Genomic DNA, 12,925 nt, shown 5'->3' with positions numbered 1-12,925 from the left:
CAGCTCAGAGCCTGGAGCCTATTTCAGAGACTCCCTCTCTCTCTGACCCTCCCCTGCTCACGCTGTCTCTCTCTCTCTCCTAGAAATAAAAAAGAAAAAAAAAAAAAAAAGAAGGGTTCTGACCATATGTGGTACGTGATTTCAAAGTATCATTCCAATCCGTCGAGCCCGTTACTTCCGAAAACAGCTGTGGACTGTGCAGGTTGTGGACACGGTCACTGTACTCAGTACATTCATGCTGAACCTTAGCTTTGCTTCACGTTATAAAGAGTGAGTGACCATTAGGGGAAGCCCAGAAATAGAATGGACATAGTGAAAGCACATGGGAAGTCCTGGGCTTGACACTTACCGTGTGGCTGTGGGAAGGCCTCACCCCACTAGCACTTCTCTCCTAGGACACAGCCAGGGGACCATCACCCCGACGCAGATGCGGACCTATGTAGTCGCTTCCCAGGAAGGCACTGGTAGGATTAGTGTAGGCTTTCTGGAAAGCACTATGCTCCCATGTGGAAGGGAAGGAGGAAGGCAAAGGAATTCCCACTCTTTAACTATTGGGCAAATACTGCAAAGATATGGTGCCTACCCCCTTCAACTCAAAGCCTGAAAGGCCGCTCTCAACAAGAACTGAGCGGGGCCAGCCTTTGCTCCTGCTTTGCGAAGTCTTGGGGTCCTTGGTTGGCTCAGTTAGCAGACCATGGGGCTCTTGATCTTGAGGTCCTGAGTTCAAGCCCCACGTTGGGGGTAGAGTTTACTTAAGAAAACAACAGGAAAGGTACAAGGGTCCAAATTCTGAAGCACTAAAAACTGCTCAGCTATTAAAAATTACAGCCAAGGTAAGCTTCTAGAAGGTTTGCGCGTAAGCTTTGCAAAATGATTAGAGCTAGATTATATGTATGATAAATCCAGTGCCTATCGAAAACAGGTAAGCCATGCTAACAATTCGAAAACATGTTAATGAAATATTGTTTTTTACCTTTGCATTTTCTTCTAGGGATGACGTCTGAAAAAGAAAATAAGTCCCAAAGAAGAACACTGTCCCTTCAAATGCAGCCAGAAACGTCCAATATAAGAAGGGTCCCAACTGGAGCATGGCATTGCCAGAGATTTTCCTATTGACAAATGGGGAAAAGCACAGGTTAATGAATCCCTAGAGGCTGTCTCTTTAAGGCTACAGCAAAATGCCGGAAGTGCACACAGGCGTGACCCTGCTATAATGAAGGGCGCTGTCCCTCTCCTTGCAGGACCGGAGGGCCATACTGAGCCACAGCTCTAACTCCCTGCAATGGCCTCCTGACTAAGGCAGTGAGTCAACAGTCAAAGTGCCAAGTTAATATTATGGCCATTGACAACAGTAACATCGCAAAAAATAATTAGCTCCCATTTACCGAGTACTTCTTACATGTCAGTGAGGTGGGTTAAGAATTTTATATAAACTGCCCATTTTTAAGAAATGTTTATCTTTGAGAGAGAGAGAGAGAGACAGAGAGAGAGAGCGTGAGCACCAGTGGGGTTGGGGCAGAGAGGGGGCGAGACGGAATCCCAAGTTGGCTCTGCGCTATCAGCGTAAAGCCTGACCCAGGGCTTGGACTCACCAACCACGAGATCATGACCTGAGCTGAAGTCAGAGACTCAACCGAGCTACCCAAGTGCCCCTACATTGTCCATTTTTATCCACATAAAACCCACATGAGACAGAGATTTCTGTCGGTCTCATTCACAAATCATGAGCCTCAGAAAGATGTATCATAAAGATTCCCAAACTGTGGTGCACATTGGAATCACTTGGGGATCTTTAAAAACACTGGTGCCCACCTCCCACCCTCATTCTGATTTAATTGGCATGTGGTGCTAACCTAGGCATCAGGGTATTTTTAAAGCTACCCAGGTGACTAATGTAAGTTTTAGAAAGTACAGGTATGGTGGCCTGCCGGAGTCCACTCAGTGGTAGGGGGAGGTGCTGGTATGTAATCACAGACGGACTTGACTCCAAATCATATGTATATGCTCTCAACCAAGCTACCGTGGTTTTCCAACTACCGTTATTTCTTTTCATCGAGATTTCTTCTTGGGAATTTAAACTTTTGAGGTCTTGGTGGGTCCTTTATGTTTTTTCAAATGAGTCAAATGATTTTTTTTTTTTTTTGAGAGAGAGCGAGTGAGCGAGCATGAGTGGGAGAGGGGGAGAGAGAGAGAGACAGAATCTCAAGCAGGCTCTGGGTCCAGCGTGGAGCCTGACATAGACTCTATCCCACGATCCATGAGATCATGACCTGAGCTGAAATCAAGAGTGGGGCACTTAACCGACTGAGCCCCCCAGGCGCCCCAAGGCAAATAATGTCTCACGCTGTACAATCCTGCTTTGATAAACAGCAGGTGGATCAAAACTTTAACATCTGTTACAATAACACAATCTTCTTGGCACACGTCAGAACGTCAAATATGGCTACGGATTCTAATGAAGCAAGGCTGCCGAAAGAGGGTTTGTGCGTGGAATTCTTTTGGCTTCTATTTCAAATTGCTGTTAACATGTATAATAAGGTAGCCAATCTGTCACACAGCACACGTTGCAGACCCTACACAGCATGTCACCTGGATGTCCCGACCAAGCAACACCTATATACCGGAAACGCAACTGAGGCTTGGGCGCTTGGTGCTGCGCCCCGCAGCTCAGACCTGGGCACCTGCTGTGATGTGAGGTGGCGGAGGCGCTGCAGGTTGTAGAAGCGGCAAAGTGTGTGCCTCTTCCCTCTACAGCACACCTATGGTTTCCTGTTTAGGTTTCTCCTGAAAACATGAAAACAGCCACACGTGTCTTGTTTCGTGTCACAGCGTTTGGAAAGTGCCCCAAGTCACTACATCCCTGAAGGTGAAACCTGGGACACGTGACACAATGCCATCGGTCACATTAAGTGGTGCCACCGCAGAGAGTGCCGCACATGGCAAGCAGGGCCTCCTGGTTCCAAAGGAGGGATCGGAGCGATCTACGCGGACCAGTGATAGGCTGGGATGGGGGGCTCGTGACAGGAGGCGAGGGACAGGGTCGCGTTTTGTGCTGGGCACCAGGTCCGCACGGAGCCCATCCGTGCGGGTGTCAGCAAGCATGCCCTCTACAGAACACCGTTCACTAATTCCTGAGCTACATACCTGCAGTTCCCTAACGAAAACTTCACGGAAACCCTTAAAACAATGTGGACTCACTCGGCAGCTTTCTTCAGGTTTTCAACATTCCCCGTGCATGAAAGCGCGCAGCACGGCCCTGAAGCTGTGTGTGTGTGAGGGGAGGGTGTCAGAGTCAGAGTCATCGCCACCCGAAAACTTACGATGTGCCAGGCACTGTTTTAAGTTGTTTTACGTGCAATCGCTCATTTACTCCTCGCAAACAACGCGGCCGTTACCCATAGTTTACCCGAGATGAACCTGAGTGGCTCACACGCATTCAGGGGCAGCACTCACACCCAGGACATAGATCGTCTCCAAGGTTGAATGGTATGGTTTACGGAGCTGCGGACTCAGAAGAGAATTGTGTAAGCAAACCAGGTGGGCGGCCCTTCCTTCCTACTCGCAGAGGACAGGGAAACCCACGGTCCTGAGGGGCTGAGGTGGGTTTTAACTCTTATGTTCTACTTACATATACAGCCGGGGGTCAGAGGCCAGGGTGTCAATGTTGATGTGCTGTTCCAGGAGACTGTAGGCCAGGATGGGCAAGGATGTGAAGCAGATGTTGTACATTGTAAGGTAAGCAGCATCATACAGAGGCTGAAATGACAAACGACAGAAGAAAAAGAAATGTTTGTGTTTGGGGGTAAAAAAACAAACAAACAAGAAAAAACCCCACACAAGCTAAAACGAGACAGTATCCTTTCACATTGTTTTGTGATTACAGAGAAGTTTATAAAGAAGGTCACTCTGGTAACTACAGAAAAGAAACATATTGTGATGTATCATATTAATATGTCCTTCCTTTTCAAAGGATCTGATTCAGAATGTTTCCATAATATCGGCTCTACTTCCTTTTTGTTTCTTTAATGTTTATTTATTTTGTTTTTTTTTTTCTTAAATGTTTTTTATTTATTTCTGAAAGAGAGAGAGAGACGGCATGAGCGGGGTAGGGTCAGAGAGAGAGAGGGAGATACAGAATCTGAAGCAGGCTCCAGGCTCTGAGCTGGCTGTCAGCACAGAGCCTGACAAGGGGCTCAAACCCACAAACGGTGAGATCATGACCTGAGCCGAAGTCAGATGCTTAACCGACTGAGCCACCCAGGTGCCCCAAAAATGTTTATTTATTTTGAAGGAGAGAGGGAGAGACAGAGCGTGAGCAAGGGAGGGGCAGAGAGAGGGAGACAGAGAATGCAAAGCAGGCTCCAGGCTCTGAGCTGTCAGCACAGAGCCCGACGTGGGGCTCGAACTCATGAGTTGTGAGGGAGATCATCACCTGAGCAGAAGTCAGACACTTAACCGACTGACCCACCCAGGCGCCCCATCAGCTCTATCTCTAACAGAGATTTACTAATAGATTTTGAAAAGATTTTTCAGTGATCGTGATCAAAGACCAATTAAGTTTAAACCTGGAGCCCCTCAGGGAAACTAAGCACAGGCTGTGGCCAGCCTGTGTCACAGTGGTTTTGTTCTCATTAATATTTTACATGGTTTTATTAAAAAAAAAAATTCTTTGTAATATTTATTTATTTTTGAGAGAGAGAGAGCACGTGTGCGAGTGGGGGAGGAGCAGAGAGAGGGAGGAGGACAGAGGATCTGAAGTGGGCTCTGAGCCATCAGCACAGAGTGCGATGCAGGGCTCGAACTCACAAACCCCGAGATCATGACCTGAGCCGTAGTCAGATGCTTAACTGACTGAGCCACCTAGGTGCCCACTTTTACATGGTTTTAAATATCACTACCACCTTCTCCAGGCTATATTTATGACAGTGAACGTGGCCATTTACTATGGATTCAATAAATGTATTTGCAAAAACAAAGCTAAATAGGAGTACACAGGCAGGTCTTCCCCAGGCTCCAGACCAAAATTTCCAACTTTCTGCTGCCTGGCCATAGGCACCTGCAACCCAAATGGCGAAAACCAAACTCATTAACTCTCCCCTTAACCCTGCTTTCTCCTATGTTCTCTACCTCAGTGAGTAGCCCCCATAATGCCTACAGCCCTAGTATCCACCTTGGTGCCTGGCACCACCATTTTGAAATTGGTGATTCTACCTCCGGAGCCATTTCTTCTAGATCTCCTATTCTTCCTGAGCCCTCAGTGTAGGGAACCTCACACTCACCCTCTAGGTGATCTCATTAGCCCTGTGGTCTTAATACCATCCATCACTGAACATTCCCAAATATTTATCTTTGGCCCAGACAAGTCCCCATGTACCCGGTTGCCCACTTGATAGCTCTTAGAAATAAATTTTCAACTCATGTCCAGAACTGAACTCCTGACTTGCCCTGACCTCAAACCTGCTCCTCTTGAAGTCTCCCCCATGTCAGGCAGAATCTTGGATTCATCCTTGACTCTTTTCTTTTTCACAGCCCACATTGAATCCACTAAGAAGTGTGTACTGGCTGTACCTTTAAATATATTCAGGTACCACCCTGCAACCTTCCTAAAAGGCTTCGTGCTTTGCCCCTTGACCTACTGTCTATTCTCAGCACAAAGGCCTGAGTAGTTTTATTAGAAAATAAGACAAATCAAATCACTGTTTTGTTCAGACTCACCAATGGATTCCTTTATCTCTGAAAGTTAAAAAAAAAAAAGGGTTCCTGCGAAGGGGTGGCTATACAGCCCCCCTGGATCTGGCTTCACCTTGTACTTCCCCCAGTCCTTGCTCCACCAACTATGCCCTCATCCCTCAGCCCCAACATGCCGGGCACGCTCCTGGCTTAGGGTTGATCAGTTGCCCCAGCCTGGAACACCCGTCCTTGAGACAGCCCCCCGGATGACTCGCTCACTCACCAAGATCAGTTCACATGTCACCTCAGAGAGACCGATCTGGATTCAACTTGCCATCCTCTTTCTCCCGTTTTTTTTTTTTATTTTCCTACAGCACTCATCGCCTTCTATCTTATGTTAGTAATTTATTACTTGTACTGTCTGTCTTCACACTAGAGTTTAAGCTCTACGTGGGCAAGATTTTTATTTACGTTCTTGTCAGCTATCGCCTGAGAAAAGCCAGGCAGCGTCTGGCACTCAGCGCCTGGCACCCGGCATTCTCGCGCTCGCAAGCTAGGCGCCGGTGTTCTCCTGTGGAACGTGAATAATTTCATAGTTCACAGGGCAGCAACATCAGACAAGGCTATTCTGTAACCACGATGGATCACGACAGGGACATGGCCTCTCCACAGTCACACTGAGCACAGAACCTGAATACTGTCCAAACCACAAACTTAACCAGTGCCAGTGTTAGCCTTCTAGTCTTCAATCCTCCTGGGTAAGATTGACTGAGATGCTTAGTCCTAAAATTACCCCCACTTAGTGACAGCACCCAATCTAGAGCAAGCCTCCCCACCCACACCTTTCCCCAACGACCCAATTCAAACCCAAACCTTTTTAAAAAATAATTTTTTTTAAGGATTTTATTTTTAAGTAATCTCTGCAACCAGCGTGGGGCTCGAACTCACGACCTCAAGGTCGAGAGTTGCATGTTCTACTGAGCCAGCCGGGTGCCCCCACCCCAAACTTCTAAGCCTTTTCTAACACTCTCTTCCTGCGAGGCCCCGCCGTTCCTCATGGTGTGCACTCCTCCTTCTGCACGGACTAATAAACCAATTATGACCGACAGGGATGGTCCTGGTGGTCTGTGGCTGGCGGCCTTGACAATGTTGAACTTCTAGAACAGAACTTGGCATACAGAAAACATTCAATAAATATTAAATGAACGAATGAGTAGAGACTGGGAGTTATAACACCTATGTACAGGATCGATCGGACACTGTGAATCTTTTTGTTGTTTTTAATGGAAAGAAAATTAAGGTATTCTATGAGCCTCGTTTTGATTAACACACTGAGCTCAATGTTTCTACAAAGTACTAACTGTGGTCATACGATCATTATATGTGGCCCGAATAAATGAGCCCCTATATTCATATGTATTTTCCCCCATATAAATGTCTTGTGATTAATCAAATGCAACGTTCTCAGCGACGTTCAAAGCACGGCTCCTATACGGAACGTGGAGGTACTGCCCACATACGAAGCTTTCAGCATAGCTTAAAATACCTCCAAGTAGGTGTTTCATTCCTTTTAATTCTCAAGGCACACAATACCATGTGTTCACTGGAAATCACTCCATTTGCACTAACAAGAAAATGAAAATCAACAATAACAAACAAACAAACAGGAAGATTGCCTGGTGTGTAATTTGGTCTTGAAATTCATCCAAACAAAAGAAGCCTCAATCTCTGTCTGCTCCACTCTTCAGGAGATAGGATGGTCGTCAAAACAAACAACAGGTTCAGATGATAATAGTTTCTTATTAAACCCAGTACAGATGTTTTTGTTTCACAAAGAAAAAAGACCAGTACTATCTTAGCTTGGCTAAAGAAAGAGTTGCTTTTTGGGGCGCCTGGGTGGCTCGGCTGGTTAGGCGTCAGACTTTGGCTCAGGTCATGATCTCGCGGTTCATGAATTCAAGCCCCGCGTCCAGCTCTCTGACGTCAGTGCAGAGCCTGCTTGGGCTTCTCTCCCCCCACCCTCCGCCCCTCCTTTGCTTTCATGCACATGCTTTCTCTCTCTCTCCCTCTCTCAAAAATAAGTAAACATTAAAAAAAAATAAAAGAAAGTTGCTTTTTGCTTCAAGAATCTGAATCCTGGTCCCATTTCTACATTCTCTGTACCTTGCTCTCCAAGTTCTAGGGTTGTAGAAAACATGTGATGCAAACTTGACTTGAAAAAGATGGAGTAGCTGTAGGCCCTCCAAACAAATGTACAATAGGGTGCCTGCACAGCTCAGCTGGTTAAGCTTCCGCCTCTTGCTATTGGCTCAGGTCATGATCTCACAGTGTGTGAGTTCAAGCCCTGCCTTGGGCTCTGTGCTGTCAGTGCAGAGCCAGCCTTGGACCCTCTGTCCACTCCCACCCCCCTTACTCCGCCTCCCCTGCTAGTTCTCTTCCTCTCAAAATAAATAAATAAACTTAAAGAAAAAACATCTTTGCAATAATGGTTGCTACATCCAGCACTAGCACAAGGTCAAAGTAAAAAATAAAGATACTGCACACATGCCACCACCTTAGAGAGATCTTTTGACCCGACCCACTTTTTCTCTAAAATGTCTGATAGCTCCCTCCCTCCTCTCCTTCAGATCTCTACCCAAATGTCACCTCAGCGAGAACTTTCCAGCGATCTTCTCTAAAACAGCAGACTTCTGCATTCATACTCTACCCACTCATAATGCTTTACTTTTTCCTTCGGAGTCTTTATCAGTACCCGACCTATCAGTACCGGGATGGCCCTAGTCTCCCCTAACACTATACTGCAAGGGCCACTGGAGTAAGACTTTGTTTTGATCACTGTCATGTCCCCAGCGCTCAGCCTGGCACATGGTAGGCACTCAGGAGATACTCAAGTGAGCGAACCTAGCATCTGAGCAACTGAGGAAGCCAAACACCCACTCCCACGGAAAGCTAAACAGCTAAGGTAACCTAAGCAGGCCGCACACAGAGCAGGGTCTGAATCTCAGCTGGCTTCAGAAGGCATAGGTCCTTTCTTCCTGTAACCTGTCCGTGAGCTAACAAAGGATAGCACAGCAACACACTTTAATGCTGAAAAATTAAAAACAATACAAACAGCACTTGAACCAGAGTTAGCCAATCTCCCTTTAGCACTTTGCTACAAAATCTGACATGTCTTTAACACTTGCATTCCTCCAAGGAAGTGGGGAATTAGAAACGTTTGGTCGGTAGCAATCTGAAAGTTCAGACAAAGCAGTTTCATCAGAATTTCGAAAACTGTAACTGATACTGTTAGGTTTGGACACAAGAAGGCTGACGGCACTTCCTGCAGTTGGTAGATGATTAATGCAGAAAGCAACCTGCTCGACTGGCAGCACGAGGTTGATGCCATGGCACTGATGCGAGAGATAGGACATCTGAAAAGGAGGCACGTTCTAGGGAAAGAGAGCAGTCACTTCCTATTCAGAAGAATACGTTGTTTTAAAAACACTGCCATGGCGCCTGGGTGGCTCGGCTGGTTGAGCATCCGACTTCGGCGCAGATCATGGTGTATGAGTTCAAGTCCCGTGCTGGGCTCTGTGGTGACGACTCAGAGCCTGGAGCCCGCTTCGGCTTCTGTGTCTTCCCCTCTCTCTGCCCCTCCCCCGCTCACACACGCATGCTCTCTCTCAAAAATAAAATAAGCATTAAAAAAATTAAAAATACTGCCAAGAAAGTTTAAAAAATTGCTTCCTACCAGGAAGAATGCGGCATGCCTGGAAATTTAGAAACTTGGTCTCTAACCCGTGGTGATGTTATGAGCAGCTCAACGTGGCGAAATCACAGAACTGCCTATAGGTTAACTACAGAATTTCTCAGTCACTAAGCATTACAGCTCCTGTGTTTGGCTCTACTTCCATGAGAAGCAACACAAAATCCATTTCAGTTGTTAAAACTACAAATGTGTGTGCCCGTCCCACCACTTACGGATCAAAATAACACAGAGCACATTCTTTATGTACTAACAGGCGCTCAGAAAGCAATAAGGGGACAAAATGTAGAGGGGCTCAAGCAATCCAAGATTTTATCCAGGGATCACAGCTTCTTGGCCTGTCTGAGGATCATTTTTCTAGAAAATAAATCTGAGAAACTGCAGCGGTGTGAGGTTTTATTTGGTGAAATATTAAATTATACTATTTAGGATTATTGGAAAACATGGTTTATACTGATTAAAAGAAATACTCTTGGGGCGCCTGGCTGACTCAGTGAGAAGAGCACGTAACTCCTCATCTTGGGGTTGTGAGTTTGAGCCCCACATGGGGTGTAGAGATTACTTACAAAAAAAAAATCTTCAAAAAAAAAAAAAAAGAATAAAAGACAAACTCTTAAGGTTATCTCAACTCCAACAGGATGTACCAAATCACTTTCAAAAAAAAGTTAACAATAAGAACCTTACTAAAGCAAAGACATAAACATTTGCTATTGTCAAAAACCAGGCCAAGAAGATCAACTGTTGAATCAAAATATCAAAAAAATTGGGGCGCCCGGGTGGCTCAGTTAAGTGTGCGACTTCGGCTCAGGTCATGATCTCATGGTTCCTGGGTTTGAGCCCCATGTCAGGCTCCGTGCTGACAGCTCAGAGCCTGGAGCCTGCTTCCGATTCTGTATCTCCCTCTCTCTCTGCTCTCCCCCCCTCGCCAAGTAAATAAACATTAAAAAATTAAAAAAAAAAAAACATACATTTTACTTTGAACCTCCCTCTCTACAGTCCAATATATAAAAAGGTAATTTATTAACAGCCAATGTCAACTACATTATAACAATTAGGGAAACAAACCTGTTGTGAGAATCCACAGAAGAACTGGTACAAAAATTGTGGCAAAATGAAACAAAGGTTCTGGAAAGAAATGGAAAAAAGGGTTAATGTTTTCATTTCATGAACTTTCTAAACTGTTTAGAGTTTTAAGCAAACAAATCAAAGACAGTTTAATTTACAATAATACCAACTTTAGCCTTATGAAGCAGAAAGAGGATCTCACTTTAGGAGAACCTCTTGCTGTTCTTCCTTGAGGGAAGAAATAAGCTCATACGATAAAACCACCCAATGATACTACCCCCTAAATGTGAACTTGATTTGCAAAATCATCAGCAGGTATGACCTGAGCCTACATAAGTGTACACATAAAGTCAGTTAATATTAATAAACAGCCAGGATATCCTTACAGTGGATATTAACACTAAGAATATTCTTGCAGTGCATATTGACACTAATGGTATCAACTAAGGCTTTATTACCTTTATTAATGCCTCAAACAATCAACGTATTATTACCAATCACCGATTATGTGCAAATATAATATTGCGGACGGTACGAAAAATGGAACAAAACTTCTTACTCCTAAGGGACGTATCATTTCGTTGGGAGAATACTAAAAATAAACAGGCAGGGTGCCTGGGTGGCTCAGTTGGTTAAGCGTCCGACTTCAGCTCAGGTCATGATCTCACGGTTCGTGGGTTCGAGCCCTGCGTCGGGCTCTGTGCTCACAGCCAGCTCAGAGCCTGGAGCCTGTCTTCAGATTCTGTGTCTCCCTCTCTCTCTGACCCTCCCCTGCTCACGCTGTCTCTAGCTCGCTCTCTCTCAAAAATAAATAAAACATTAAAATTAAAAATAAAAACAAAAAACAAAACAAAAAAACCCAAACAGGTAAAACTATAAGCTGAGATTTCATCAGGCAGTAAGTGCCACTAGGTTGGACTATAAATACGGAAATTAATGTCTTCAGGCAAAATGACCAGAACTAGTATTTTCAAATGAACGCTATCCTTCAAGGCAGGATGTAACCTTATTTCAGCACTGCTGTCACCTCTGATGTTTCTGGATTCTTCTTTGGGTAGCTCCTGCGAGAGCCCATTTTTGAGCTAGGCCAGAAAATCAGGCTCCTTCCTTGGGTCACACGTTCTCACTTAGCTAATGGACCGGGCCAGGAGATGCAAAGCTGTTTTGAAAGCTCCAATGCATCCTTGAATGACCAACGTCCGCCACAGCTGAGGATACTTAGGTGAATATGCTACAGGCTCTGGACGGCGCTCCTACAGAAAAGCGCTCTACGTGTCCCGAGCAAGTCCCAGAGCATCGGTGCGTCACAGCTCCCAAAGCCATTTGGCACAACGGCGACACTCACGCGTATGCATCAGTTTTGGTAGAATGCAAGATCATACTTGAAAATTAAAAAAAAGCGTTCTGAAGTTGAAGAAGGCATACTCAGGAGGGATTAGAGGGGTGCTTTGTGGGGAAGGGACGTCTGACTCTCTCTCTAGAATGTGAGTCCCACGACAACAGACTTTGCCTGCCTTATTCCACTATGAATCCTTGGGTCCTAAAACAGTGCTTGGCACATCCAAAGACATCTGTCGGCTGAATGAATAAAGAAATTAGAATTGGAACGGGGTGTGAAAGATGGATAGGATATGCTGATAGCAGGCGTATACATACAAGGCAAGGGGTATGTATTTTAATATATATATTTTAAATATAAAAGGGAAGACACAGAAGGGGGGGGCCGCGCTTAAGGCTTAACACCCAGACGAATCCTTAGATAATGGAGAGTGAACTTGCTGGAGGACAAGTTAAAAAGTGGCATTTTCCACACATTAACTTGGTTGAATTATGCAAGGTGGACTGAACAGAGAAAGAGAAGGCAGGGACATCCGTCCCCGAGGCCCTGAGGCACTCCAGGAGAGGGGCCATTATTTGAAGATGTGACAGCAAGGTGACAAGGAGGAAGGCTTCTCAGCTCAGCCAAAGAGGACAGACTGTTACTAATCATCTTGGGCCAAAAGGCAGCTGTAAACAAGAAATCCTGCTAAGTCAGTCACGAAGATAATGGGGGCAGAGATCCTAATGAAGACAGAGGGCGCTATCCACACAAAGAATCCCCTAAACTGGGAACGGGGGCTGGTTAATGCCTGACCACAGATAAAGAGCCATTTTAATGCTTGTTTTGTTTCCCTGAACAGAGCATTCCTTCCATCGGGTGGCAGGTGCTTGAATTGCAGGCCAAAATCTTCGAGAAACAAAGCAAGGCTCAGGAATGGGAGCAGAAGCCTAGGCAGATGTGAACGGCGTATCTTCACGGGCTCTCCTACTAGGCAACAGTGACACAGAATAACCACCGGTCCCCAAGCGGAGCCGCTAGATTACGGAGTCCAAGGCTTGACAGACCCCAACTGTGATGAACACATAGTCCTGGAAGGAGAGTATATAAACCTATTGTGGAAA

General features: G+C 45.5%; 1 protein-coding gene across 5 annotated transcripts in view; it reads right to left on the bottom strand.

The window, feature by feature from the left end:
• The window catches only part of ATP11C (ATPase phospholipid transporting 11C), a 177,535-nt gene that overhangs the window by 18,323 nt on the left and 146,287 nt on the right, over window positions 1-12,925 (bottom strand). For all 5 annotated transcript variants that reach the window (XM_039219991.1, XM_039219993.1, XM_039219990.1 and 2 more), the window contains 3 exons: window positions 10,484-10,543; window positions 3,629-3,756; window positions 974-1,109 (listed from right to left, as the gene is read on the bottom strand). In XM_039219991.1, the coding sequence (XP_039075922.1) occupies window positions 974-1,109; window positions 3,629-3,756; window positions 10,484-10,543 (324 nt within the window). The remainder of the gene's footprint in view (window positions 1-973; window positions 1,110-3,628; window positions 3,757-10,483; window positions 10,544-12,925) is intronic.

The sequence above is a fragment of the Hyaena hyaena genome, unplaced genomic scaffold, assembly GCF_003009895.1.
Source record: "Hyaena hyaena isolate Hyena2069 unplaced genomic scaffold, ASM300989v1 scaffold_853, whole genome shotgun sequence".
In the NCBI taxonomy this organism is placed as follows: Eukaryota; Metazoa; Chordata; class Mammalia; order Carnivora; family Hyaenidae; genus Hyaena; species Hyaena hyaena.
The sequence above is the reverse complement of the archived record's forward strand: the minus strand, read 5'-3'. Positions and strand labels throughout refer to the sequence as shown.